The 23,617-nt window shown below is 54.2% G+C and overlaps 12 protein-coding genes across 12 annotated transcripts; 7 read left to right on the forward strand and 5 right to left on the reverse strand.

Annotated features, from left to right (window-relative positions):
* Nucleotides 1-525: 525 nt before the first annotated feature.
* Nucleotides 526-1,379, forward strand: AB675_1031 (uncharacterized protein; the record flags this gene model as incomplete). The annotated part of the gene is made up of 2 exons (XM_018139083.1): nt 526-791; nt 848-1,379. The coding sequence occupies 2 exons, from the start codon at nt 526-528 to the stop codon at nt 1,377-1,379; spliced, it is 798 nt and encodes a 265-aa protein (XP_017998116.1).
* A 415-nt stretch (nt 1,380-1,794) lies between these two features.
* On the forward strand, nt 1,795-3,574 carry AB675_1032 (Membrane protein PTM1; the record flags this gene model as incomplete). The annotated part of the gene is made up of 3 exons (XM_018139094.1): nt 1,795-1,866; nt 1,918-3,189; nt 3,242-3,574. 3 exons carry the CDS (start codon nt 1,795-1,797, stop codon nt 3,572-3,574), a joined length of 1,677 nt encoding a protein of 558 aa, XP_017998090.1.
* Nucleotides 3,575-4,097: 523 nt separating this feature from the next.
* Nucleotides 4,098-4,918, reverse strand: AB675_1033 (uncharacterized protein; the record flags this gene model as incomplete). The annotated part of the gene is made up of 2 exons (XM_018139105.1): nt 4,098-4,787; nt 4,844-4,918. The coding sequence occupies 2 exons, from the start codon at nt 4,916-4,918 to the stop codon at nt 4,098-4,100; spliced, it is 765 nt and encodes a 254-aa protein (XP_017998065.1).
* A 934-nt stretch (nt 4,919-5,852) lies between these two features.
* Nucleotides 5,853-6,596, forward strand: AB675_1034 (uncharacterized protein; the record flags this gene model as incomplete). The annotated part of the gene is made up of 1 exon (XM_018139115.1): nt 5,853-6,596. The coding sequence occupies one exon, from the start codon at nt 5,853-5,855 to the stop codon at nt 6,594-6,596; it is 744 nt and encodes a 247-aa protein (XP_017998039.1).
* Nucleotides 6,597-7,142: 546 nt separating this feature from the next.
* Nucleotides 7,143-8,948, reverse strand: AB675_1035 (uncharacterized protein; the record flags this gene model as incomplete). Its single annotated transcript, XM_018139126.1, has 1 exon — nt 7,143-8,948. One exon carries the CDS (start codon nt 8,946-8,948, stop codon nt 7,143-7,145), a length of 1,806 nt encoding a protein of 601 aa, XP_017998009.1.
* A 719-nt stretch (nt 8,949-9,667) lies between these two features.
* Nucleotides 9,668-11,730, reverse strand: AB675_1036 (DNA polymerase alpha subunit B; the record flags this gene model as incomplete). The annotated part of the gene is made up of 3 exons (XM_018139136.1): nt 9,668-9,943; nt 10,001-11,295; nt 11,343-11,730. The coding sequence occupies 3 exons, from the start codon at nt 11,728-11,730 to the stop codon at nt 9,668-9,670; spliced, it is 1,959 nt and encodes a 652-aa protein (XP_017998204.1).
* A 713-nt stretch (nt 11,731-12,443) lies between these two features.
* Nucleotides 12,444-12,821, reverse strand: AB675_1037 (uncharacterized protein; the record flags this gene model as incomplete). The annotated part of the gene is made up of 2 exons (XM_018139147.1): nt 12,444-12,650; nt 12,687-12,821. The coding sequence occupies 2 exons, from the start codon at nt 12,819-12,821 to the stop codon at nt 12,444-12,446; spliced, it is 342 nt and encodes a 113-aa protein (XP_017998171.1).
* A 648-nt stretch (nt 12,822-13,469) lies between these two features.
* Nucleotides 13,470-14,786, forward strand: AB675_1038 (Hippurate hydrolase; the record flags this gene model as incomplete). Its single annotated transcript, XM_018139157.1, has 1 exon — nt 13,470-14,786. One exon carries the CDS (start codon nt 13,470-13,472, stop codon nt 14,784-14,786), a length of 1,317 nt encoding a protein of 438 aa, XP_017998149.1.
* A 690-nt stretch (nt 14,787-15,476) lies between these two features.
* AB675_1039 (uncharacterized protein) lies at nt 15,477-17,131 on the forward strand (the record flags this gene model as incomplete). Its single annotated transcript, XM_018139167.1, has 2 exons — nt 15,477-15,506; nt 15,644-17,131. 2 exons carry the CDS (start codon nt 15,477-15,479, stop codon nt 17,129-17,131), a joined length of 1,518 nt encoding a protein of 505 aa, XP_017998117.1.
* Nucleotides 17,132-17,300: 169 nt separating this feature from the next.
* Nucleotides 17,301-18,659, reverse strand: AB675_1040 (uncharacterized protein; the record flags this gene model as incomplete). The annotated part of the gene is made up of 1 exon (XM_018139179.1): nt 17,301-18,659. The coding sequence occupies one exon, from the start codon at nt 18,657-18,659 to the stop codon at nt 17,301-17,303; it is 1,359 nt and encodes a 452-aa protein (XP_017998109.1).
* Nucleotides 18,660-19,347: 688 nt separating this feature from the next.
* On the forward strand, nt 19,348-21,051 carry AB675_1041 (putative transporter; the record flags this gene model as incomplete). Its single annotated transcript, XM_018139190.1, has 3 exons — nt 19,348-19,575; nt 19,634-20,110; nt 20,188-21,051. The coding sequence occupies 3 exons, from the start codon at nt 19,348-19,350 to the stop codon at nt 21,049-21,051; spliced, it is 1,569 nt and encodes a 522-aa protein (XP_017998142.1).
* Nucleotides 21,052-21,882: 831 nt separating this feature from the next.
* Nucleotides 21,883-23,608, forward strand: AB675_1042 (putative amidase; the record flags this gene model as incomplete). Its single annotated transcript, XM_018139201.1, has 2 exons — nt 21,883-21,936; nt 22,010-23,608. The coding sequence occupies 2 exons, from the start codon at nt 21,883-21,885 to the stop codon at nt 23,606-23,608; spliced, it is 1,653 nt and encodes a 550-aa protein (XP_017998063.1).
* Between the last annotated feature and the right edge of the window lie 9 nt (nt 23,609-23,617).

A 23,617-nucleotide genomic window follows, 5' to 3' on the forward strand; every position in this document is an offset into this window, starting at 1 on the left:
AGCATGGCTTGGAGGCTAGTGCACGTCCATCATCATCGCAGCTTCCAGATTGGTTGTTAGGTCAAAGGTGTCAGGGTTGATGGTAAGGCGCGACCCAGCTGTTGTCGATGCCGCGTCCTACGCGACACTTCGCCTACGATCTGCACTGACACGGCGTCACACATACGTTGCAGACTTCCGGCCACTTAGCGCCAAATGCCCAGAGACCAGAGCTCGTGGCCTCGTTGCCGATGAGCCAATGCGGGACCTACTTGCTCGAACATCAACAGTCACGGTGAGATGGATGCGGCTGGAGCTCGCGAGGCAGACAAAGTTGATGAGTCTGACTCATAGGACCAGTTTGCTGCAAATGTAAAGTTATACAAGCTTCAGCAAGGCAGGCACGGCCGTGAGTACCTTAGGCATGTCTATAACTGCCGAGTCTCTTTCCTTAGCTCTTCTTCGCATCTTCATACCGTATTCCTTCGTCTATACCTGCTTCCAACACCAAAGTCTCCGCCTCATTACGACAAGATGCCTACCACCATGGCCAGAGAGAGATATCTATACGCCAACATGTCTGCAGTAATCCACAAAGAGACCAGCGAACATACGCACACAGTCATTTTCCTCCACGGCAAGGACAGCAATTCGCAAGACTTCGCAGACGAATTCCTCGAAAGCGAGGCATCTGAGCCTGCTGGTGGATCACGCACCCTCCCAGACCTATTCCCAGGCATCAGATGGGTCTTTCCTCAAGCACCAATCCTTCATTCGGAACACTTCAACATGTGGCGATGGTTCGATATATGGTCAGTCAAAACCCAGAGGAGCGATTCGATATGCAAATGGAGGGATTGAAGCAAAGCGTCACGGCTCTGCTAGATGTGATCAAAGCTGAGGAAGTTCTTGTGCCTCGACGACATATATACTTGGGAGGTATCAGCCAGGGCTTTGCGACGGCGTTGGCTACCTTCTTTGCCAACGGGCAAGGTATGGCTGGTCTGATTGGGCTGTGTAGCTGGATGCCTTTCGCCGACCAGGTCGAAGACCTTAAAGCACCCCATGCTGAAGGTCGTAAAGCTTCTGATGTTAGTGACGAGCAGCTGTTCTCTGCAGTCCAGGCGATGTACTTCGGTCAACGATCCCAAGGAGAATCATCATCGCCATTGCTCAGGTCTACTCCCATTTTTCTTGGTCACGCAAAGGATGACAACATAGTTCCTATCAAGAACGCCAGGCGAATGCGGGATGTTCTGGTGAACTCGTTATCAATGAACGTTGAGATGGAAGAGTACAAGGATGGGGGACACTGGGTGAACGAGCCTCAGGGTGTGGACGATATTGTGGAATTTCTGAAGCAGACCATGCGGATAGTAGGCTGTCTGAGGGAAGTATAGCACACATCGAGACGACTGTCGAGCTTCTGCTTGTGCAGTGTCACTACGAATCAGAAGCACAGCGAGTACGAAGAGAATGATTGTTCTAATAAAGTACTCCTCCAGACTCTAGCGCTCGCGCGGCCCCTGGAGACTGTGGAAAATATATCCGGGCCCCGGGACAAGGATCGCCGTCGGAGATATTTACGGCTCACGGCGGCCAGTCCTGCCTGCACGACATACATACTTCTATTTACATACCATTGACCATGCCTTCACTTTCCGCGCCGACACCTGTAGGATCGTGATACGTAAACTTGGATCCTTCGCCTGGTCGGACGAAGGCAGCTTCGCTACGAGCCTAAATACTGGTCCCAGCCGTTCATACTGGGCGCACTTCACGATCCTCGAATTCGGGGGTGATTACACCTCCGCCATGAAGCGATGGACGCCCATCGCTGTGCTGGCTTCGCTGGCTACTATCGTACTCGGCAATGAGGTCCAGATAGTGAGCGACTCCCCTCTGCGCGCGTGATCATGCTGATACCTCGTTTCCCAGAAACAAGATGATGCCAACCGTCAGCGCTGTTCGGGCATGTACGCCCGCAGCGAATGGGCCGGTCCAGTCGACCCCTTCATCCTCATAAAGTTCCTCCCACTCCCTACCACGAACCCTCCGGCGTCCAACGACTCCGATCCGCTCGCCTCACTCATTCTCTTTGAATGGAGGGACGAGGAGCTCATAGGCCGCCTCCCCGACAACGCGCAGTCGTACCTCGACAAAGAGACCATCTGCGACCAAGCCAACGTCGACCGCCAATTCTGCACGTCCGAAAACATCGGACAGTTCATCCTGGTGCCCAACGCCACAGAAAAAGCACACAACCCTATAGCCAACGAAGCAATACACCTCAGAGACCCCAAAGTCATCAACTACCCAATACGGCGGACGGGATACTACTGCGTCTCGACCTACGCCTTCTCGAACCAAGATTACACCGCCGTGGTCGAATGGCGGAACGCCTTCGGCGAGCTCCCGGCCGCGCAGATCGCCAAACTCCCCTTCTACGCCGGCCTCACTATCGCGTACGCCCTCCTGATCAGCGCCTTCGGCTTCCTCTACGTCAAGCACCGCAGCGATGTCCTGCCCGTGCAGAACTACATAGCCGCAACGCTGCTCTTCCTCGTCGTGGAGCAGCTCATGACATGGGGCTTCTACGACTACCAGAACCGCCACGGCAACACGATCGGAAATAAGATCTACCTCGTCGTTGTCGCCGTCCTTAACGCGGGGCGGATCTCGCTGTCGTTCTTCCTCTTGTTGATCGTCTGCATGGGCTATGGCGTCGTAAAGCCCAGTCTTGGGAAGACGATGATCTACGTCCGCATCCTCGCGATCGTGCACTTCGTCTTCGGCGTCATTTACGCGATTGCCTCGTTGGCCGTTACGCCGGACACGGTCGGGCCGATCGTCCTGTTCGTCATCTTGCCGTTAGCCGGCACCCTGACCGCATTCTACGTCTGGACCTTATCCTCCCTCAACGCTACGATGAAGGACCTAATCGACCGCAAACAAAAGACAAAAGCCCTAATGTACAAGCGCCTCTGGTGGTGTCTGCTAAGCAGCATCATGGTGATTTTCGGATTCTTCTTCTACAACAGCTTTGCCCTAGCCGGGTCGAGTGAGGCGGACTTCATACCGAATCACTGGAGGGGAAGGTGGTTCGTGCTGGATGGATGGCTGAACTGTGTGTATTTTGTGGATGTAGCGTTTATTGCGTATTTGTGGCGACCAACGGAGAATAATCGGCGGTTTGCTATGAGTGATGAGGTATGTCACCTTCCGAGAACTGTTCAATATGCCTGTGTTGACGTGATTTTAGCTTGCGCAAGAAGACGACGGCTTCGACCTCCGCTCCGTGCATAGTCGGGACAGTCTGGACGACTTGGACTCCCCCGACGATCCCAATAACGCGAAACGTCGTGAAGCGGAGCTCGATCTAGAGCGAGACACGTTCGGTGGGTCGTCAACAGCAGAGGCCAACAGAGGCGCACCTTCAAAACCACTGGGACAGCATCCGCCTTCCTCGAAGCCGAGGCAGTCCTTGGACGGCGAGACAATCTTCGCCGTAGGCGACGAAGACGCGGAGTGGAGTGAGGGCGAGCCGGAGGACGAGGATGATGGTGAAGGGAAGCGGATGGTGAAGAAATCATGAGGTGTGAGGGGCGGGAGTAGAGACCGGTGGGGAATCTACTGTACTATTCTACTGTACTGTTCTACTGTAGCATGTAGCAATGGTTCTAATAAAGTCAAACCATTGCTAGGATCCGTGCTTGGACAGATCAGAAGTTTGGGATGTTCCGAAAGGAGCTGGAGACCTTCCAGATTATCCGGGTGAAGTCACTGGCGAGTTCACTTGACTAATGATCGATTGTCAGGTTGATTGGGCACAGTAGTGCAAGGCAAAGTGTGGCGTAGTAATTCATTACTCCTAATCGCTCCGGTCCCCAACAGCAGGCACAATGGTATATAGGGATATCGATTTTCGCTGGAAACAGATAACACCAAGCACAAGGTACGACGTGATGGACGATGGACCTCATACGTCGAGGCGAGCGCTTGAGTGGTGGTCGTGGCAGAGGGAAAGCTCGGGCGGACAAAGAGAAGGCGCGATGAAGGCGCTATCGTTCGTCCCGCCTTGAAAGAGCTGGTTGTCGATGATCGCTGCTGATTGCCGCTCAGCGACCGCGCCTATCCCGCCTGTCATTGGTCCTCGCAGCCTGTGGCGGAAGTGGTGCATTCGGGTCGGAATACACTGTCCCCTGAGTCTGGCTCTCCAGATCATCGAAACTCTCATTTCGCCTCCTATCCCTCCGGCTCGTGTATCTCGGCGGCGCGCCACCATTTCTCGTCCTCGCTTCCTCCTCAGCCTGATAGTCGAAGGTATCACCCAGACTCGGATCCGGCATATTCTCCTGCGCGGTGCCCTTTAGGCGCTTCTTGCCGCGTCTGCGCAACTCGTCCTCGAAGAGGATGACGTTCTTGGTGTTGCATTTGTATGCTGCATCCGCGATATCACCCACGAACGGGATAATACCGATCAGGAAGTCAACCACGATGTTGAACTGCATGCGCATCTTGAGGTTGCTGGGCAGATCACCCACAGAGCAGATCGTGCGGTAGACCATCAGGCACAAGAGCATGTCGAAGACATCACCGATGGCTGGGATCAGACCGATGACGGCGGACCAGCCAACGCGGACGCCGAAGAAGGAGCCTAAGCTGAGATCGAGGCGGTAGGCACGTCGTTTGGCTTTGGTGAGGACTTGAGATTCCTTTTCGGTGAGGCCCGGCGGGTGCGCTTTGGGGAGCTTTTTGGTGGACTTGAAGCCGAGGCGGGTTGCGGGGACGGTTTCAAAGTACGGATCCTGGACGTTATGTCAGGATCGTGTCGTTGTGGTGGTCGTGATGGGGTTGGGCTTACCTCGATTCCTTGCTTGTTGTCCTTGTTCTCTTTGAAGAGCTTCCGCAGGACGAGCTTCGTTACGATGGACGTCATGTCGGCGGCTAGTTCTCGGACCGCTCAAAACTTGAGGTCACAGCCTCTGCAGAAGCAGAGCAACGCTCACAGAGGTTAGCTCGCGTGCTCGTAGGTATGTAGACAGGTAGGAACGCCGGCGACAACAGTTCTGCAAGGTCCAAACAAAGTAGAAGGAAGAACAGATCAGTCGACAGGTACAAGACTATATACCAGTCTCACCGACTCGTGCTTGTCGTAAACCTTCGAAGCGAAAACGCACGCCAGCCAAAGGAAATGCAAAAGAAATCCGGGTTTCAAACACATTTCCTGCCTCCTTTGGCGGCAGTCTCAAGGATCGGCAGACGTCATGCTCCCAAGGATCCACACGGTAGTGAAGCTTAGCGTCGTCATGGGAGGCGCAGCAGCTGCAGGCTGTGGCTGGTGAGGTGCTGATTGGGCAGTGGTTGACCGCATTGAAGGCGCGGAGAAGCGCACAGCCACAGGGACGGGTGATTAACACCAGGCCGTGTAGCGTGTTCGAGCAGAGGACGGGGACATAGTTCGGTCGTAGATTCACAGTGTTCTAGAATCATCTGGAGGGTATTGAGGGAAGGAATGCGCTGTTGTGGAAACAGACCAGCATCACACGTTGAACCTGGAGTGAAAACCGAAGTTGCAAGTCGCGACTGCTTCACTTCAATACCCCGATCAGTAAAACGACCTCTTGGCACACAAGCTACCGTGTCTCGCGACATCGATCAACTACAGATCAGTACATACCCATTTCACCTTAAGCCACATCGAAGCCTCTTGTATTCTACACTCTTTGGCGCACAACGCCCCATTCTATCCTAGCCAAGCTAGCCTACCTCACGATCACGACTAAACAAGCACAAAGCTCTAGACTGACCGTCCTAGCCCGCACCGGACCTTACCCCGGATCAACCAGAAGCCCAGACCAGACCACCGCACCATGTCCCGCGACGCACACCCAACCCACCTCCACCTGCACGCCTCCCACCACGCCGACCTCTTCGAAGAATTCTGCCGCCCCCCATCCTCCTACCCCGCCACCTCGAACACCAACAACTCCCATACGCATGCCCACCGCTCGTCCCTCACCAATACGCCACACCATCCGATGAACCTCATCGGCCCACCAACGCACTTTCCTCCTACCACAACCAATGGGCCTGGAGGCGGTGGCTCAACAGACCACGGACAGGCGAACCTACCTGGACACTTCTTGCCGTATGATCCGATACCGTTGCCCAGGCATTTGGAGCCGGTGAACCCGGAGGATGAGGATGGGTTGGTGCCAGATCAGCATGCTGCTTTTGGGATTTTGCGGGCCAGAGGTGGGGACTTGGGCGCTAATGGAGTCGGCGGAGTGAACAGCGAAGGCGGTGGCATGGGCGCAGTGGCCAATACAAATGGGGAGGGGGTCTGGCGGGACCTGGGGCTTGAGCGAGTTTTGGGTGGTGGTGGAGATGGTGGCGGGAGGAGTGAAGCAGGTGAAGGAATGATGGGAGAGGACAGTGCTGGCATGCGGAGCGGCGGTGCGGTGCAAGGTGGCACGGCAGTTGCAGGTGGGTGGAACGGTGTGCGTAGGGTTGTGCCGGGTATGGTGAGTAGTGGAAGAGGCGGGTTGCGGAGGGAAGGGTTTGCGAGGAGAAGAGGTGGCGGTGGAGTTGGGTTGGGAGCTGGCATCCGGTGATTCAAGAACATGGACCAAAGCAATACGGACAATACAATGAGATCCTGCGTTGCAGCAAGTGAGATCTTGATAATGAGACGTGCTTCTTGAAAGCCAACACCACGCATCAAATGATTGAATGGCACCAAGATATTTGGCACTTCGGGCAGGCTCAGCAGCAAATGCTGCGTTGTTGTCTTCGAAGAGTAGCTCAGCCTTCTGCTGACCTATACGTAGGTATATGAACGACCGCACGAAACGCACATTCCACATTCCGAGATGAGCTCACGATGGAAGGCAGCCCCATCTTCGAGCCTCGTCTGCTCAGATATATATACTCGTCGACTGTCGAGGCCTGGTCAGCGGGCCCGGAACAGCATCTCTTGGGCTCGGTGGTAACAAGTCTGCTGGGCACAGTTGATTGATGGTATTGCTCATGATCGAGCTGATTGGTCCTACCCCTCCAAGCCGATCCTTCCTTCCAAGCTAGATACAGCAACCACACAAGTCATTAGCATTGATCTAACCAATTAGCCTCGGAGGTGAGCTACTGGCCTTCCACTGTCGCTATTCATCCCAGTAGTTCCATTCGATGGACCTCAGTCCGTCGAGAAGCTCACGCTCATCGGCGTTGGGCTGCGTTCCTACGATGTTGTTGCACTCTGCATCGACTGCATCATCGAAATTCTTCCACGACGTATCAGCAGTGTTGCCACTGGCATGCCTTGCCACTGGCGGAATGTGCCAGCCTTTGGGTTCTTGAATCATCTCGGCCACAAGCTTTCGAGGAAGCTTTGCAGCGAGAAGTCGGCCGGACCGCTCATCGTCCAATAGGTTTAGGCTGTTCTCTGTAGGATTAGCGCTTTGCGAGCTGGCAGCTAATGCACGTATTAGAAGCCTGTCGGTCGGCTTGACAGGCCTAATATCCCATTCGTAGCGGTCCAGCCATATGAGTACTGGCGCAGTAGACATCGCTCCCACACCAGTCGTGGCTGAGTCGAGCTCATACTGCTGCTGCTGCTCGTTGAGCACGAACTTTAGTTGTCTGTGCTTGTCAGACCACAACCGGCAACTGACAAAGATGGACCATGCATTCCCCCGGAATAATGAGGCTCTCGTGTCAGGGTCGTTGCCGCCAAAATTGAACAGATAGACTCCAGCTTGAGCACCAAGTCGACAGACGTCTATCTCTAGAAGATAGTGAAGGAGTGACAGTATCTCATAAGAGCCATCACTGTCGCCGTAACTTTTCGTGAAGTTATCCGCAGCTTTCCAGAAAAGGGCAACCTCATCCGTCTGATAGTCCACAGATAGTCGGGTCCCAAGGTCTATGAGGCCACGAATTGCGTAGATCCGATCCCGCGGAATCTTACACCCAAGCTTTCTGTCGCGATAAGCGTAAAAGCTCACTAGACTCTGTAGCTTCTCGTTGTGTTTGGTCTTGTCCTCCAAGCTGCGCCGAAGGGAAAACAGTGAACCCATTTCGCATCCGGCCAATAGTCTTCCAGCTGCGTCGACCACGGAGTTGTGAGCGGCAAGAGAATCTTTGGTATCATCAACCCCGAACCCGAAGACATACATGAAGTCAAGAAAACTCAGGCTGCTGCCGGAAGTCACCAGCCAAGGGTTTCGTGCGTATGCAACCTCCTGACACACCCACACTCTTGAGATGTATTCGCAACTGACTATAGCAGTGAAGCTCTCCTTGAAGCGATCCGGACTGGCGACGACATGTTCTTTGATCAAAATGCAAATCAATCTGGCTGCAAGCGTGTGTCTGTCAGGATCCACCTGCACGTAAAGTTGACTCAGACGAAGCCTGCATGCTGCCCAAAAACAATTGCTCCACGGTGCAAGAGGCCCGGGGGCTGGCTCAAGATGATCGCTCCACTGGTCAAGAGCTGCGGCCCGCAGAGTCATCACGGATTTGTACACAGTTGCCATGTCTCGTACGAGTGACACGACAGAATCGACCCCTGCAGACACTCCCAGCCACATGAAAACCTTCCCAGCATCTTTGTAGATTTCTCCCATACGCTCTACCTGTGCATTTCGCTCACGGACGTCGCTTTGATTGATAGCTATTGCATCAACCCACAGATACTCGTGAGGACATAATGTACGAGAGCGCTCGAGGAAATCGTGGAGGTTCCGTCTGACACGGAAGACGTTGCCGTTAATGAGAACTTCGTGATCGCTCGCCGTCTCTCCCCAGACGTAAGACAAGCAATTGTACGACTCTGTCTCCAGGAGTACGTGCGTGAGGCTCATCGAGATCAAGCCATCACACAGGTCTGGCGAGACTTTGAGAAGTCGGATATGAACGTTGCTTTCCAATGCAGAATGCCGGAACGCCGTTCTTGGATGGCTCATTGTAAAAGCTGTGGTTGGCCCAGTGCCTCAATATGCTTTGCTCAGCCGCAAGCAAACTCCTTCGGGTGACTGGCAAGATGTTTAGGCACGCCCATAGGTGCTCATATCGACGGAGTGCCGTCAGGTCGGAAGACAGCGTCCGTCACGGGCGGAAATGGCATGAGCATACTGAAGGACACCAACAAAGAATGACACGGAAGTAGTTGTGTAGTGATGACGGGACCAAAGAGTAAGGCTGAGATCCAAGCCCTGGACGTTCAAGTTGGTGGCAGACAAGGATACCAAAGGTCCGCCCATTCAAAAGCTGGAACTTTGGCGTCACAGCCAATGAGATGAGTCCGAACCTTGAGGCGAGCGCTCCATGGTGGAGTTGCCCTCTGCATCGGTAGCGGACGCACATTGCAGATGTGGAATGAGAGATGCGTTTATTGCGATGAATCGAAGATATCATATGAGAAAGCGTCATGCCATCAGCTGTTGCCTTGAGTCCGACGGCCGAAGTGTAGGAGTGTTTCGTTCTACCTAGCGTGGCAGGTGCGATCCAGCTGCAGCACACTGTGCGCATATGCTAGGTACAATCGATGTGACTGATCGCAAACCACGGCAACAATGTCAGATATGGCCAGCTTCGACACGATCCCGAATCGAGAGACCACTCCTAATGTGAGATTATGGGCTTCCTCGATGCGGGGTGATGTCGACAAGACGAATTCCCATATTCAGTGTAGATCCATCGCTATACGAAGATGCTCAGGCTCATCTATTCGCTCCTCATCGCTGACCATTCCATGACCTCGTCGCTCAGATTCGTAGAACATCAACCCGTGCCCGCTCGAACACATTATGCGTGACATTCGGCACGCGTCCACTCTCTTCTTGCCCTTCTCTTTCTTCGTCGGTGACTTCCCTCGCTGCAGCACCATACTTGCGTACGTTCCCGCCGCCTTCTTCTTCGATAGCTGGCCAGGGTTCAATGTCAAGACAGAGTCCACTACCTGTCGACGCAGTTAGCAAAAGTCACTCCATTTGGGAGAACTGCACCGTAGACCTACCTTGACACCAGCTGTCAATCCGCCACCCATCAGAAGTACATCCGGCCGCACGTTGCCCCATTCTGCCAACTTCACATAGCCTCCATCCAGGCTCATCATCTTCCCACTGCCTCTCGCTGGCGGGAACAAAGGATAGAAGTGCCGCTGCTGTACCACCAAACCAGGCAGCCTACTCATCACATCGCCTGCCACATTGAAGCTCAACTGTTCTCTCGAGAGATCATACAGAGTGTCCTGACCGCAAATTGCAACCACAACCTCGTTAAGAGAGATGAAGCATGGATTCGGCAGCAGCTTGATCTGCTTAGACCCGAGACCAAGTTCCTTCTTACCCGTCAAGGATTCTTGCGGGAAGGAGACGTGTTTGCAAATGGCGTCTCTCGTGCTTGGAACCATGACAATGGTGATGTTGGGATTTTGCTGCAGCAGTTTCTGAATTGGAGCTGCGATCCAGACGCGGAAGAGCGCGCTAAGTGATATCGGATCCGACTCTTGCAAGCCTGCAGGCATGTCGAAGTCTCCAGAGGCTAAAATGGGATGCTCTGTGTCAAGGAAAGGGCCGGTGAGGATGAGTGCATCGGCGACTTGTTCTGCTGCCTTCTCGCAGAGCTCAGCAAGTGGCTCAAAGTTCAGGTTGTCGTCGGCCGTGTAAGGTCCGCAACCAAATAGAATCTTCACAGGCTGTTCGTCGAGCTTGTCGCTGATGGTCTCCAGAGCGGCCGGCTGGGAGCTGGGCATTGGCAGAAGCGGAATCTCGAGCACTTCTTTGACCGAGAAGTACATCCCGCTAGCGTTCGTGCCTCGTACCGCAACTATTTGTCCTGGAAAGAAGCAGTAACTCTTCACTGCGCTCACATCAAGTGTCACGCGTAGTCCAGCACCCATTCGCCGACTCATTTCTAGCACGATTGAGGACGCGTTCAACTTGTTCTCTGGTGTGTCACAGCAAATTCTTCCGACCGCAACGATCTCGTTTGTGGACTGGGCAGCAGCATTTCCAAAGGCAGAGTCTTCAAGCTTGTGGTGGCTTTGAATGAGTGGTATGAAGGCGTCGATCCGCTCGTCGAGCACTTCGGAACTTGAAGAGAGTCGCTGCGCCATCGGTCGGTACGAGAACTTCTTGATATCGGTGTTCGCTATCAGCTTCACCCGCGGCTCCGCTGGTGGTGCCAGAGGCGGTTCAGGCTGGGCGATTTGCCCGTTGAGAGTCTCGAGAATCTGGCCGGGATTGGCGCGGGAAGCAAACGGAATGGCTGAACCTTCCAGCGGGCTTTTCACCGCAGTAGACTTAGCACCTTGCGTGGCATTGGCGTGTCGTCTGCATTCACTTTTCTCTTGACACTGCCGCTCTTCTTGAGAGTGCTAGGCGTGAGATCGTCGAACATGCCGAACACGTCGCTGCTATCTTTCACGCCACGCGGCGTGGCGCCGACTGGTGCATTGACTTGCTTGCCGCCGAGACCTCGCGTGTTTGCAGCATGCTTGCCTTGGTTTCCTCTCTCAAGCTGATCCTGTATATCTTTCTGGAACATCCTAGACGTGTCGAGGTCCAGCTTGGTCTCTTCTGAGCCCATTTTCAGACAGTATGATTCCCATTTGTAAAAAAGCTCCTGCGCAGAGATCGAGTGTAGTCGCTGTGTGGACTCGAGAACGCCCAATATGTCTTCGGGGAGTCCATCTGCCGCGGCGGGCGCGAAGAGCGCGTTGAGGTTCTCTTTTTCGTCCGACATGGTTGCTACTCCTGATATGCTTTAATAATGTCGCCTGAACTCACGGAAATAGTCTTGCCTTCGAATGTGGGCGGCAGGACTGCTGCGGTGAAGACCACTATACAGTGTGATTTGGAGAACAATTAAAACGCGAGTAAGAGAACGCGTCAACGCGTCAAAATGGCCGGAGCTAAGAATCGCATTTCCGGGCTATCGATCTTCCAACGACTTCGAACCACTCTACGTACCAAGATCTCATGCCTAATCAATACTTTCTGTGGTCCATGACTGGGTCGTAACGAGCTGCTCGGGACTAAAGGTGTTGTATTTATACCGTCAGAGCCCTCGAAGGCTCAAGAACCACGGAGGATCTCATGACACTTGTGGAAACCCATCATCTTCGCTTAGAGAGGCCCTCAGACCACGACTTGTGATCGAAGGGACCTTTTATATTGACACGAGAGAGAAAGGAAGCTATCCTGGCACTGGCACGCAGCTATGTCGCCTTCCATGGCAGCCATGACCCGCCTGTCTCTCGCAAGTGACTGACATGACGATCCACGAACTTCTCTACAGACTTCACGAACATATCCACGTCCACATCAGAAACTTCTAGGCTGAGTGGTGTGAAGCTACGATTGGCAAGGTAAATCCCCTTTTCAAGCATGAAATGGTAATACAGATTGTCCCATTCAGCGCGTGTGGCCTGGCAAAGCGAGCGCTGAGCAGACTTCCTAGCTGCTGAAGTACATCCTCGGTAACGCGAAGTGTGCATTGCGCAGGTCGCGGTTCTCACGCTTACCTGAGGCGGCCTCCGAAACTCCGTTGATGACAGCTGCTTCGGCATAGAAAGTTATCGGACCAGCAAAGCTGTCAATTTCACGCACATCCGCGAAGTGAGTGGCATATTTCTGGGAATATATGCCTACTTCGAAAAGCACCTATGTGATACCAGACTTTATGCGCCCTTCACGAACGTTGAGCTCGGCTTTTTTTTGAGGTGTGAAGATCTCAAGCGCTACCAGGCCTTCCGACGTGGGGAAAGCGTTGTTGTTGAACGTCCCTGCATGCATCATGCCCTTGGAGCCGTTAGATGGGTCGAGGCTCTCCATGATGTCTATGCGGCAGCGAACGCGCCGAACGACGTTGCTCCTCCAGAACACTTGCCCAGCAGAATCAGATCGGCCTTGAGTCCGCGTCGCGCAAGGCAGCCGGAGGGACCGAGACGCGATGACATGACCTCGTGGGCGATCAGAACACTGCCCCCTCTCACCAGAAATCCTTGATGAGCAGTAGCCGGGTGTAAGCCGAGCAATGTCCTGCCCTGATCCGCGGTCCACTGCTGAACAATACCCAATAGACCACCGCAGATGTGTCACCAACCGAACAGGCATCCCATAACGACGCTAATGCGCGTTGACGATTTCGATGCTAAATTCCTGTAGCTGTGCTACTAACTGACTTGGATGTCTCACATCACTGCGCATCTCAAATTGGACCTTTTATAGCGAAGGATGCGAGTATGCTTGGCCTATGCTGGAGCGGTCTACGACGCCACTTGATGCAGATTATCTACGGTCCAGATGGAAGTTCAAGGCGAGAAGGCCTCCGGCGCACTTCTAAGCGTACGCACGTCAAAGCATCCTCGAAATCAAGTCGATGGTTGTTTCGGAGCTAGTCTTGTCGAGCGGCGCGTGGTCGTGCGCATCGTGAAGAGGTCTCTCATCACTGCTACAACACTCTGACACAAGAAGCAAAAAATGTCGAAGTCTTCCTTCGCGGCGGTGATCGAACAACATCTGCCAAATTTGGCGGCATACAGAGATCTGTACAAACACTTTCACCACAACCCAGAGATTAGCACGCTTGAGACAGAAACGAGCGCTCGCATTGCCTCGGAGCTTCGGATCCTCAACGAGAAACACAGCTCACCTATCGAGATCAAGACCAACATCGGAGGAACGGGACTCATTGGCATCCATCGCAATGGCGATGGGCCAATTGTGCTTCTCCGGGCTGATATAGATGGCCTTCCGGTCGAAGAAAAGACTGGACTCGATTATGCATCGACCAAACGCATGATGGACACCCACCTCGACCAGATCGAGAAGCCGACCATGCACGCCTGCGGCCACGACTTCCACATCACAGCTCTCCTCGCTGCAATAGAAACCCTTCTAAATGCAAAGAACTCCTGGTCCGGCACACTGATCTACCTCTTCCAGCCAGCAGAAGAGCGTGGTGCTGGGGCGCGCATGATGCTCGATGATGGCCTGTACACGAAGCACGGCTGCCCGATCCCAGACGTCTGCCTGGGTCAGCACGTATGGCCACATAAGGCAGGCAACGTGTTTAGTCGGTCTGGTGCCATGATGTCAGCAGCAGATTCCTATGAGATCACCATCTTCGGGCGCGGTGGACATGGCTCGATGCCGCATCTCGCCATCGATCCAGTCGTGATCGCGTCTCACATTGTTGTGCGCCTGCAGACACTCGTATCTCGTGAAGTGCCACCAGATGAGACGGCAGTGGTGACGGTCGGAAGCTTGAAAGCAGGCGACACTGTCAACGTGATCGCTGAAGAAGCCAAACTGCAAGTCAACATTCGCAGCGTGTCCGAGCAATGGCGACGAGTCCTCCTCGACGGTCTCACTCGAGTGGTCAGAGCCGAATGTGATGCTGGCCGGGCCACCGCACCGCCCAGGATCGTTCGACTGAATCAGTATCCTCTGACCTACAATGACGAAGCCGTCACGCGGAGAGTCGAGCATCAGTTCACACGGTTCTTCGGCGACAGGCACAAGCTCGATATGCAGCCTGTCCTGGGATCAGAGGACTTCCCACTCCTGGGCAGCGAAGTCGGACGCCCGTACTTCTTCTGGTTCTTCGGCGGGCATGACCCCAGAGACTATGACGAACGTGTACGGTTGGGGACGGTGAATGACATTCCCATGAACCACAATCCATATTTCGCGCCCTGCATTGATCCTACTTTGCGGACGGGGGTGGAGGCAATGGTGATTGCAGCTTTGAGCTTCGTGGGCAAGGACAGAGCCGGCCAGCAGCCTAAGCTATAATGACGGCTTGGGGTGTCGTTCTTCGGCCATCGCAGGCAGGCTTGGAGAACCTGCGGAGCGGTCACTAGCGTTGGGGAACGAAGTCGAAGACCTCGTTGTGAGCTGCCCGATCCGATGACGGCGGTTGTCAGTGGGCAATCACGTGACAGGACTCCATCATAACCTCGAAGCTTTCGACTTGCCCAGGTGAACGACTTGTTTCGGTCGTGGTTGCCGCACTCTGCCGCAGCATCCCATCTTTTCCAGGCAGCAGGCGACATTTGCGATTACCTAAGTAGTCTCTTGCGATCAGTCTTTACAGCCTACAGCCCACTAGCGTATGGCGTGCATGTCGTTATGGCCTGCCTTATCAGTTCCCACGATTCTTCACACGCGGACATATGTTGGCTGCTGTATACCGACTCTGCAGGCTAGCGAGACTTCGTTGTGGCTTGCTCTTTTCTCTACACAACCATCAAAGCCGAAAATGGTTTCAAATTCACACCAGTAACTCCATCAATTGCGTTGCACGGCGACCGGGTATGCCGAAATCGACCTCGCAACGTACGTTTACAGCTTGTTGGACATGCAGGAGCCGGGGTGTGCGTTGTGACACGAAGATACCTTCCTGTACTCAATGCTCACGTGCCAAACTCGAATGCGAAGGATACGACCTACGACTAGTGTGGGTAGACTCGGAGACTGGACACTATGAGCCTCAGCACCGTCGAGCCTATCCATGTGAACAAACCTGGGAGGGCTATCCAGGACGAACAATTAAAGAGATCAACCATCTCATCGCGTACCTAGATACGAGTCGATGTCGATGTCGTCTCCACGATATTCCGAGTCCTTTTGGGACGCTAAATCTTAGTCAGGCGGTCTCTGTATCACATCTGCTCGAAGCGGAAGCAAACGAGCTTGTGGACGATGTCGAGGAAATCTGGGACAGTCCGCAGAGCGCTGCGTCAGGTGATGAGCTTTCTTGTATCTCCATCGACAGCCCTACCTTTACAGCTACGACCTCCGATCTCGACCTGGCTCGTTCGTCCACACCGTGGTCTCTGTCACTCCCGTGGGTACCAGGTGGCTCACTTGAAGAGAATGATCTCTTCTATCATTACATCTCCGCCCTCGCGCCTGTCATGACCCCAATCGACGACGAACACAACCCATGGAACTCGACGTATCCGCGTCTGGCGATACAATGGCAGACCTCCCCAGCCGCGTGCTCCTTGCTTCATGCCATCTTGGCACAGTCGGCCTTCCAAAGGGCGAACTTGAGCCAGGCGTCATCCTCTAAATATCTGCGTGTGGGAACCCGAAACTATGTACTCGCTCTGCGACATCTGCGGCACAGTCTCGACAGCCCGACTGAAGATTTTTCTACTAACCTTGCCGCGATGCTAACAGTGACCATTGCTGGTCACTGCTTCGAGGGACAGTCCGCAGGACTGACCCACCACGTTGAAGGTGCCATTCAATATGTGAAACAGCACCTAGCTCGAAGACCCTGGACTGTCTCGCACGACGCCTGGGTCATAACGCAGAGTTTCGTGCTGCATGGACTCATATCTCGGACTACTAAAGTAGATCGATCAGACGCAGTTGCTTCCCGTGCCTCCAATCGAAAGAAGTACAACTTCCAAGATACATTGGATGAAGTCATTGCCGATGTGATGGCCAATCCGACTTTCGCGTACACTGTGGGAAGTACACCACACTTCATGAAAGCACTGTACCAGGCACGACAACTCGAATCGGAGCTTTCTGGCTCACAGGGTCCTCCTCAGGGTCGTCTGTCCATAGCACAACTCGTCCAGGTCAGCAATATTCTTGCTGATCTCAACGCGCCAATGGAACCAGACATCGAGCTGTATTTGAGCAGACAGCAGGAACGATGGATACAACAGCCTAGCTGTGAGCCAACATGCACCCTCGAGGAAAGGTGGCGATACATCATTGCGAAGAATTTGTGCTTGTTCAAGTCAGGTATCGAAATCTACCTATTCCGTGTGGTGCTACAATATCCGCCGTCCGCCGTGGCACCGCAAGTCTTGTCAACGCTACAGACAGCCGCAGAGCTGCTGGAGCCCCTAGACCGTGCCGCTTCCGTATCTATCTGGCCCATTTTCATTGCGGCCGTCGAAGCATACGAGCCGGTGGCTCAAGATCTGGCTGACGCCGCTCTCCAGGTCTGTTCTTCGTTGGGTGCAGTCAATCGAAAGACTGCACACGACATCGTGAAGACCGTCTGGGCACGACGCGAGGGTATTGCAGCCGAACGCGACTGCCATGTTGGTGACGTGCAACTTGACTGGCGGGATGTGCTGGCCGACTTGAATATTGACATTCTCCTGCTCTGAGCTTGTAATCGCAATTTGGACGGAGCCAGTCAGACAAGCGTCACATATGCCTTGGTCCGAGCTGGGAGAGGCGACAGATGAAGCGCTAAGTTGTCGAAGCAGCGCATGGGACTCAATCAGGCGTGCCTCAGTCTGAGCTGGCCTGTCGGTATTCTTCAAACGCCCTGAATCACTCTATCTCAAGAGGTCGCCGACTGTCGACCCTGAGTTTCGACCACCGTGAGGACACGATCCTTCCTGCTTTGCAGACGGCCAACAAGTGCTCCTCAGGTCGGTCTAAGACCGTGATGTCATTCAGCGGATTGGCGTTCAAGATCAAGAAGTCTGCCAGGAACCCTGGCCTGATTCGGCCTATATCATCCTCTCGGCCCATCATTCTAGCTGCATTGACAGTCGCGCTCTGCAGTATTTCTAGTGCACTCTGCACAGACTTTCGTATCTGGAATTCCTTTGTCTGGGCGAAATGTAGAGGGCCCATGAGATCTGTACCGAAACAGATTGTCACACCCGCTTCCTTGGCGATCTCAAGCGCCCTCAGCCCAGTGCTGATTGCTTCTTCGAGCTTTGCTCTGGACTCTGGAGCGACGAAGCCACTCAGCTCGGGTATTAGGGCAGCCGCATACCCTGCCAGCGTCGGAGTCAGGTAGACACCATTTCGAGCCATCAGCTCCGCGGTGGGCTTGTCGATCATATTGCCATGCTCGATGCCCTTGACGCCACAATTTACAGCTTGCTTGATCACTGCTGGGGTGTATGCGTGGGCTGTTACGAAAGTCCCAGCGTTCGATGCGACGGTTGTTATGGCTCGAATCTCGTCTTCGGTGAATTCGAGATCATTCAGCCTGGTTCGCGGACTCGATACACCTCCGCCGGCCATAATCTTAATGAAATCCGAACCTAGGCGCAGCTCTTCTCTAGCGAACTTGAGGCACTCAGGAACGCCATCCACCGTGCGGCAGGCCCCTTGCTTCGCACCACCGCAGCATATGCTGTCATCATCAGGCCCACGCTTGTCCGTACATCCTCCAGACTGAGATAGCTGGCGACCCGCAATGAAGAGTCGTGGTCCAGGATGGATGCCTTGCTCGAGCGCGAGCTTCAGAGGCAACAGCGCGCCGCCACAGTCTCTGACTGTGGTGAAACCTCGATCCAGCATAGCCACGGCGACCTCTGGCTGACGAAGCAGCGACGTGCTCGGATCAAGGTTCAGGATCTGCTCGAACGTGGTACAGCCCTGCACTGCGACCAGATGTACGTGGCAGTCCCACAGGCCAGGCACGATGAATCTACCATCTAGGTCGAGTTTGATGTCGTACTGCTCCTGCTGATCTTGCTCGTGCTCTGCACCAACTGAAGAGATCTTTCCTCCTTCAAGCACGACGGTGACATCATACTGTATGTCACCGTTGAGAGGGTCAATGACGTTCGCGTGCGTGAACACATATTTTGGCTGAGGTCTGAGCTTCCAGGGCGTTGTGACCTGATCGATATCCACGGGCGAGTTGAATTCGAGCGTGGGAATGGACATGATGCTATACCGATCCGCAATGTCGCACGGGAACACGGTCGACAGATCGATGAACGGAAGAAAATCAACGCATTGTGCGGTGGGTGCTTGAAACGAAAATGTCATGTGCCTCTCTATGAGCTCACGTGTCTCCGATGGAAGATTTACATGCACAACGAGACTGAAATGCAACCTTCGTTGTGGGCTGCCTGTTCCAGATGAAGACGCTTCTCTGCTCAGACTTCGGTCTTCGGTACACGCTCCACCACGCTACATGCTGCAGGGTCTCTACTTGGCAGTCACTAGTCGGGTCCAGCTACGCTAGCATGGGTTTTGCTCCATCCTTCCCCAGAGTCGGGATTCGCTATGGGCATCCTAACCTGGATCCAGTGGGAGCCTTCCCTGGCTTTGTTCGGGACAGTTTGATCGACTTCAGTGCCACCAGTGTGCAGCCTCAAGCATACAGGTTGCGCTTATCTCTCCTGGCTTATCATCTAGATCCAGACTCAACAGGCATGCCGGCATCTCCATCGATTGAGATAAACGTCGGCTCAACTAGGATCTTGGCTAGACACGAAGCCATCTGTCCCGTGCAGGTGTTCCATCTATAAAAGCATGTCAATTTTTGCCATGTTCCCGCGTTGAACACACGACACGACCGCAAAGCCCAGCTCAACTCTTTCTGACAACAAGTTACAAGATTGTGACGATGTCTTCCTACACCAAAGACGCGACGAAGGCTGGCGATACAGTCGATGTTGCAGACCGAGCGAGCACGATTGATCAGGAGATCTCGAAATCAGCCATCGTCGCCGCCGATGAAGCTGATGCCGGGCTTGAGCTGTACAGCCAGGCGCTCGAGCTTGACGCCGAGCATCTGCAGCGGCTGGCACGACGCGTTCGTTGGAAGCTGGATTTCATCTTACTGCCCCTAATGGTATGTCTTGCATTACAATCCCCAAACTCGTTTCGGTGCTAATTTATACCGATGACAGTGTGCAGTTTACATGGTGGGCTTCATGGAGAAGACAACATTGAACTACGCCAACGCATTCAACCTGCGTAAGGACCTCGGAATCGAAGGTTATCAGTACTCATGGATCGTTGCTGTCGCCGCTCTTGGGTTGATGGTGGGGGCGTACCCATCCAGCCTGGTGATCCAGAAATACCCGCTCGGCAAGGTCATGACTGTATTGATCTTCTTTTGGGGCTTGCTCACAATGGTCATCGCAGCTGCAAAGGGCTTCGGCTCCGTCTTGGCCTTGAGATTCCTGCTTGGCTTGACCGAGGCGGCAATGGGTCCTGCTTGGCTCATCCTGACAAGTATGTTCTACACCCGCGACGAACAGCCTCTTCGGATGTGCATTTACCTCGGATCGAACGGCTTGGCCAATATACTCGCAGCCGGCATCTGCGTCGGTTTGGGCTCCGTCGATGACGCTGCGCTACAGCCCTGGCAGCTTATTTTCCTGGTAAGCAAGCATGCCTCTCCCTGACGTACAAAACATTGTGAACATGCGCTAATGATCTTGCTTGCCGTTGATCACAGGTCGTTGGAGCCATAGCTATCCTCCTGAGCGCTGTGTGCTTCTTTCTGCTGCCTTCCACTCCCGCGGATGCTCGCTTCTTGACCAAGGACGAGAAGCTAGCCGCTGTGTGGCGTATCGCCCAAAATCAGACTGGCGTCAAGCATGAAAAAGTACTCAAGTACCAGATCCGCGAAGCGTTGTGTGATGTGCGCGTCTACTGCCTCTTGGTCCAACAATTCGCTATCGGCATGATCAATGGAGCATTGGGCGGATACTACAGCGCACTGCTCCGCGGCTTTGGCTGGTCATCTCTCCAAACCGTACGATATCAGCTTCCGTCCGGCGCAGTCCAACTGGTCGCCAGCTGCATCGCGGGCTACCTTGCATCTCGGTTCCGAAACGTCACCATCATTATCATTCTGGTGCTGGCTGCCTTTGCCGTTGCGGCTTTAGTGGGCTTCACCACGATTCCAGCCAGCGACAAGTGGGCACTGACGTCTTGCGTCTGGATCGTCAATGCCTACGGCGGCGCCATCGTGCTCAACTGGGCGATCGTCGCCGCGAACTTCGCCGGGCATACGAAGCGTACGACTGTCAACGGTATCAACTTTGTCGCATACTGGGGTGGCAACTTCGCTGGGCCGTTCGTGTTCGATCCCAGCGAGGCTCCACGTTACCACTCAGCCACGATGGTGCTGGGAATCATGCTTGGGACTGGCTGGCTCGTCACAGCTGCCATGGGTGTGGATATGTGGTATGTGAACCGGAAGCGAGATGCTAAAGCCGCCGCGGGTCAACAGGAATACGTTGCTGGTGAGGGTGGGATTGAAGGGTTCACGGACAAGACTGATAAGGAGAACAAGTCGTTCAGGTACAGGTACTGAGGCGATGAGCGGGCGACGAGTAAGCATCGCATGATGGATCAGTATCCGTGCCAAAGCGCAGTGGCATACTGCTGCGATCCTTGTTGGAAGGTGCGGAGCAGATACTGTACTCGTAGACTTAGGGCAAGCAAATTACTTTCACGGACACCGCGTGGTCTTTGAGCAAGATTCCAGCACCATTTCCCGTACGATTGCTTTTCTCAAGAGCCACTCCTTGTTTGGCTGGAAACCACGACTTCTCCAGGTGAACGAGACGGAGGCTCGGTCGTTCCGAACCTGCCGGGTCTGTGAAGTCGCTGGGGTGCCCTTCGTGAATTCAGATAGGGTCTGTTGCTCTATCAATGATGTCACCTGTCTAGACTTGGGGCAGCGTCGAGAGCCCGTAAGGCAGTAATACAGGTGTAATGGCATATACCCTACGTGGTGTGTAGGTCTGTGGGATGCGTAGGACGTGGGGACGCTTAGGCTACAACCCTGGGTCGCGCTTGCCGTGGCTTAACAGCGTCCACAGCACGACGCGCGCAGGGCACATCACAACTGTGATTTTAGGTCGGTGTTCTTGGAGGTCAGATAGGCGGTCGGCGTCTCAGTTGGGGGTCATGATGCCCACGCCAAGGTGGGGTGCCGACAAGGGGTCCCAACTACCGAAATGGCATCTCACAACGAGCTACGACCAACCAATTCAGAGGCACGCGACGACACACAATAACTCGGCGATCCTCGATCGCGGACAACACAGCGATGATGGTCTACATGAGGTCGAGGAGGCCTCTGGCCCGACTATGTAGTCATTCGTGTGCGAACGATCTTCGAGGCAAGCAACACTGAGCCATGGGAGACTTGGGACCACCTACGATGGCACACTCATGGGAGCAGACTGCTGCAGTAAGTCACGCCCTGAGACGCTGGACTGTGTTGCTCACGGCATCACGGTCTGTATCCACTGACCAGTCTGTAGAGGGTACAAGCGGAATTGAAGGCAAAGATTCCCTCAGAATGGCTGCTACCAGAGACTCTACTATCGGCCAAGCCACGCAACGTATTGCCGGTGTTCAGAAGCTGTGGTATCTTGACTGATCGGGAACTCGAGATCACTGAAGCCAAAGACGCGACATCAGTTCTAGAGCAGATTCATTCTCGCAATTGGTCTGCCAAGGAGGTGACAGTAGCGTTTTGCAAGCGTGCTGCTATCGCACAGCAACTTGTGAATTGTTTGATGGACATCGATTTCGAGGGCGCCATGCGCAGAGCCAAAGAACTGGATGAGCATCTTGCTAAAAGCGGAAGTGTGGTTGGACCGTTACATGGCCTGCCAGTCAGCCTAAAGGATCTCACAGATGTCAAAGGCATGAGAATAGCGCTCGGTATGGTCGATTTTGCCGACTCGAGTTCGTCATCGGATGCAGTCGCTGTTCAAAGTCTTCGAGCAGCAGGAGCAGTCGTGTATGTCAAGACGACCATGCCACAGACTGGAATGGCGCTGGAGACAGCGTCCAACCTCTTCGGGCGGACCCTGAATCCATTCAACACTAGTCTAGTCAGTGGTGGTTCCTCCGGCGGCGAGGGAGCCTTGAACGGCTGCTTAGGCGCGCCTCTGGGCATCGCGACTGATATCGGCGGCTCTATCCGTGCACCAGCCGCATTCAATGGGCTCTACGGCATCCGACCCACCTCCAGACGATTCAGCTACAGAGGCAATGCAATGGGCTTTACGGGGCAAGCGGCAATTCTATCTTCGATAGGCCCAGTCGGCAGGAGCCTGCGAGACATCGAGCTGATACTGAAAATCTGGAACGCCTCTGAGCCTTGGCTGGTTGATCCAGCTGTCATGGCCAAGTTGTGGCAGCCTGTGTCGGTGCCCTCCAAGACCACGATCGGCGTCATGTACTGGGACGAGGTTGTAATGCCTCATCCACCGATGCAAAGAACGCTTAAAGACGCGGTCGAGAAGCTCAAGCAGGCTGGACATGAGGTGATTGACTTCGAGCCCTACAAACACAAAGAGGCCTGGGACCTGGCGTTTAGGCAGTACTACCCCAATGGCGGAAAGTTCGTGAAGGACGCTCTGACCAGGACTGGAGAGCCCACCATTCCAGCTGTTGCAAAGTTCCTTGCCAGGGCCAAGGAGCTGGACTGCCATGAGCAAAACATGTGCAATCAACAGCAGCGACAGTACCAAACGGAATATCTGGAGCATTGGAACGCCACAGCGAGCAGAACCTCGACTGGCAAGCCCGTCGATGCAATCCTGACTCCGTCTTTTGCTTCAGCGTCGTACCCGCACGACCATCTCCCGTGGTGGGGTTATCTTTCGCAGTGGAATCTCCTGGACTACCCGGCCATCATCTTGCCTGTCGGCAAAGTCGAGCCTAGCGATGTTCCAGACACATCGTACCAGCCGGCCAATGACCTCGACCGCGAGAATCACGAGCTCTACGATCCGGAACTGTTTGCGGGAGCGCCTTTGTCGTTGCAGCTTGTTGGGAGAAGCATGTTTGAGGAACAGTTGCTGGCTACGGCGATGGCGGTGGATCAAGCGATAAATAGACGAACCTGAGAACTCGAG

The sequence above is a fragment of the Cyphellophora attinorum genome (assembly GCF_001299255.1).
Source record: "Cyphellophora attinorum strain CBS 131958 chromosome Unknown Contig20, whole genome shotgun sequence".
Classification (NCBI taxonomy): domain Eukaryota; kingdom Fungi; phylum Ascomycota; class Eurotiomycetes; order Chaetothyriales; family Cyphellophoraceae; genus Cyphellophora; species Cyphellophora attinorum.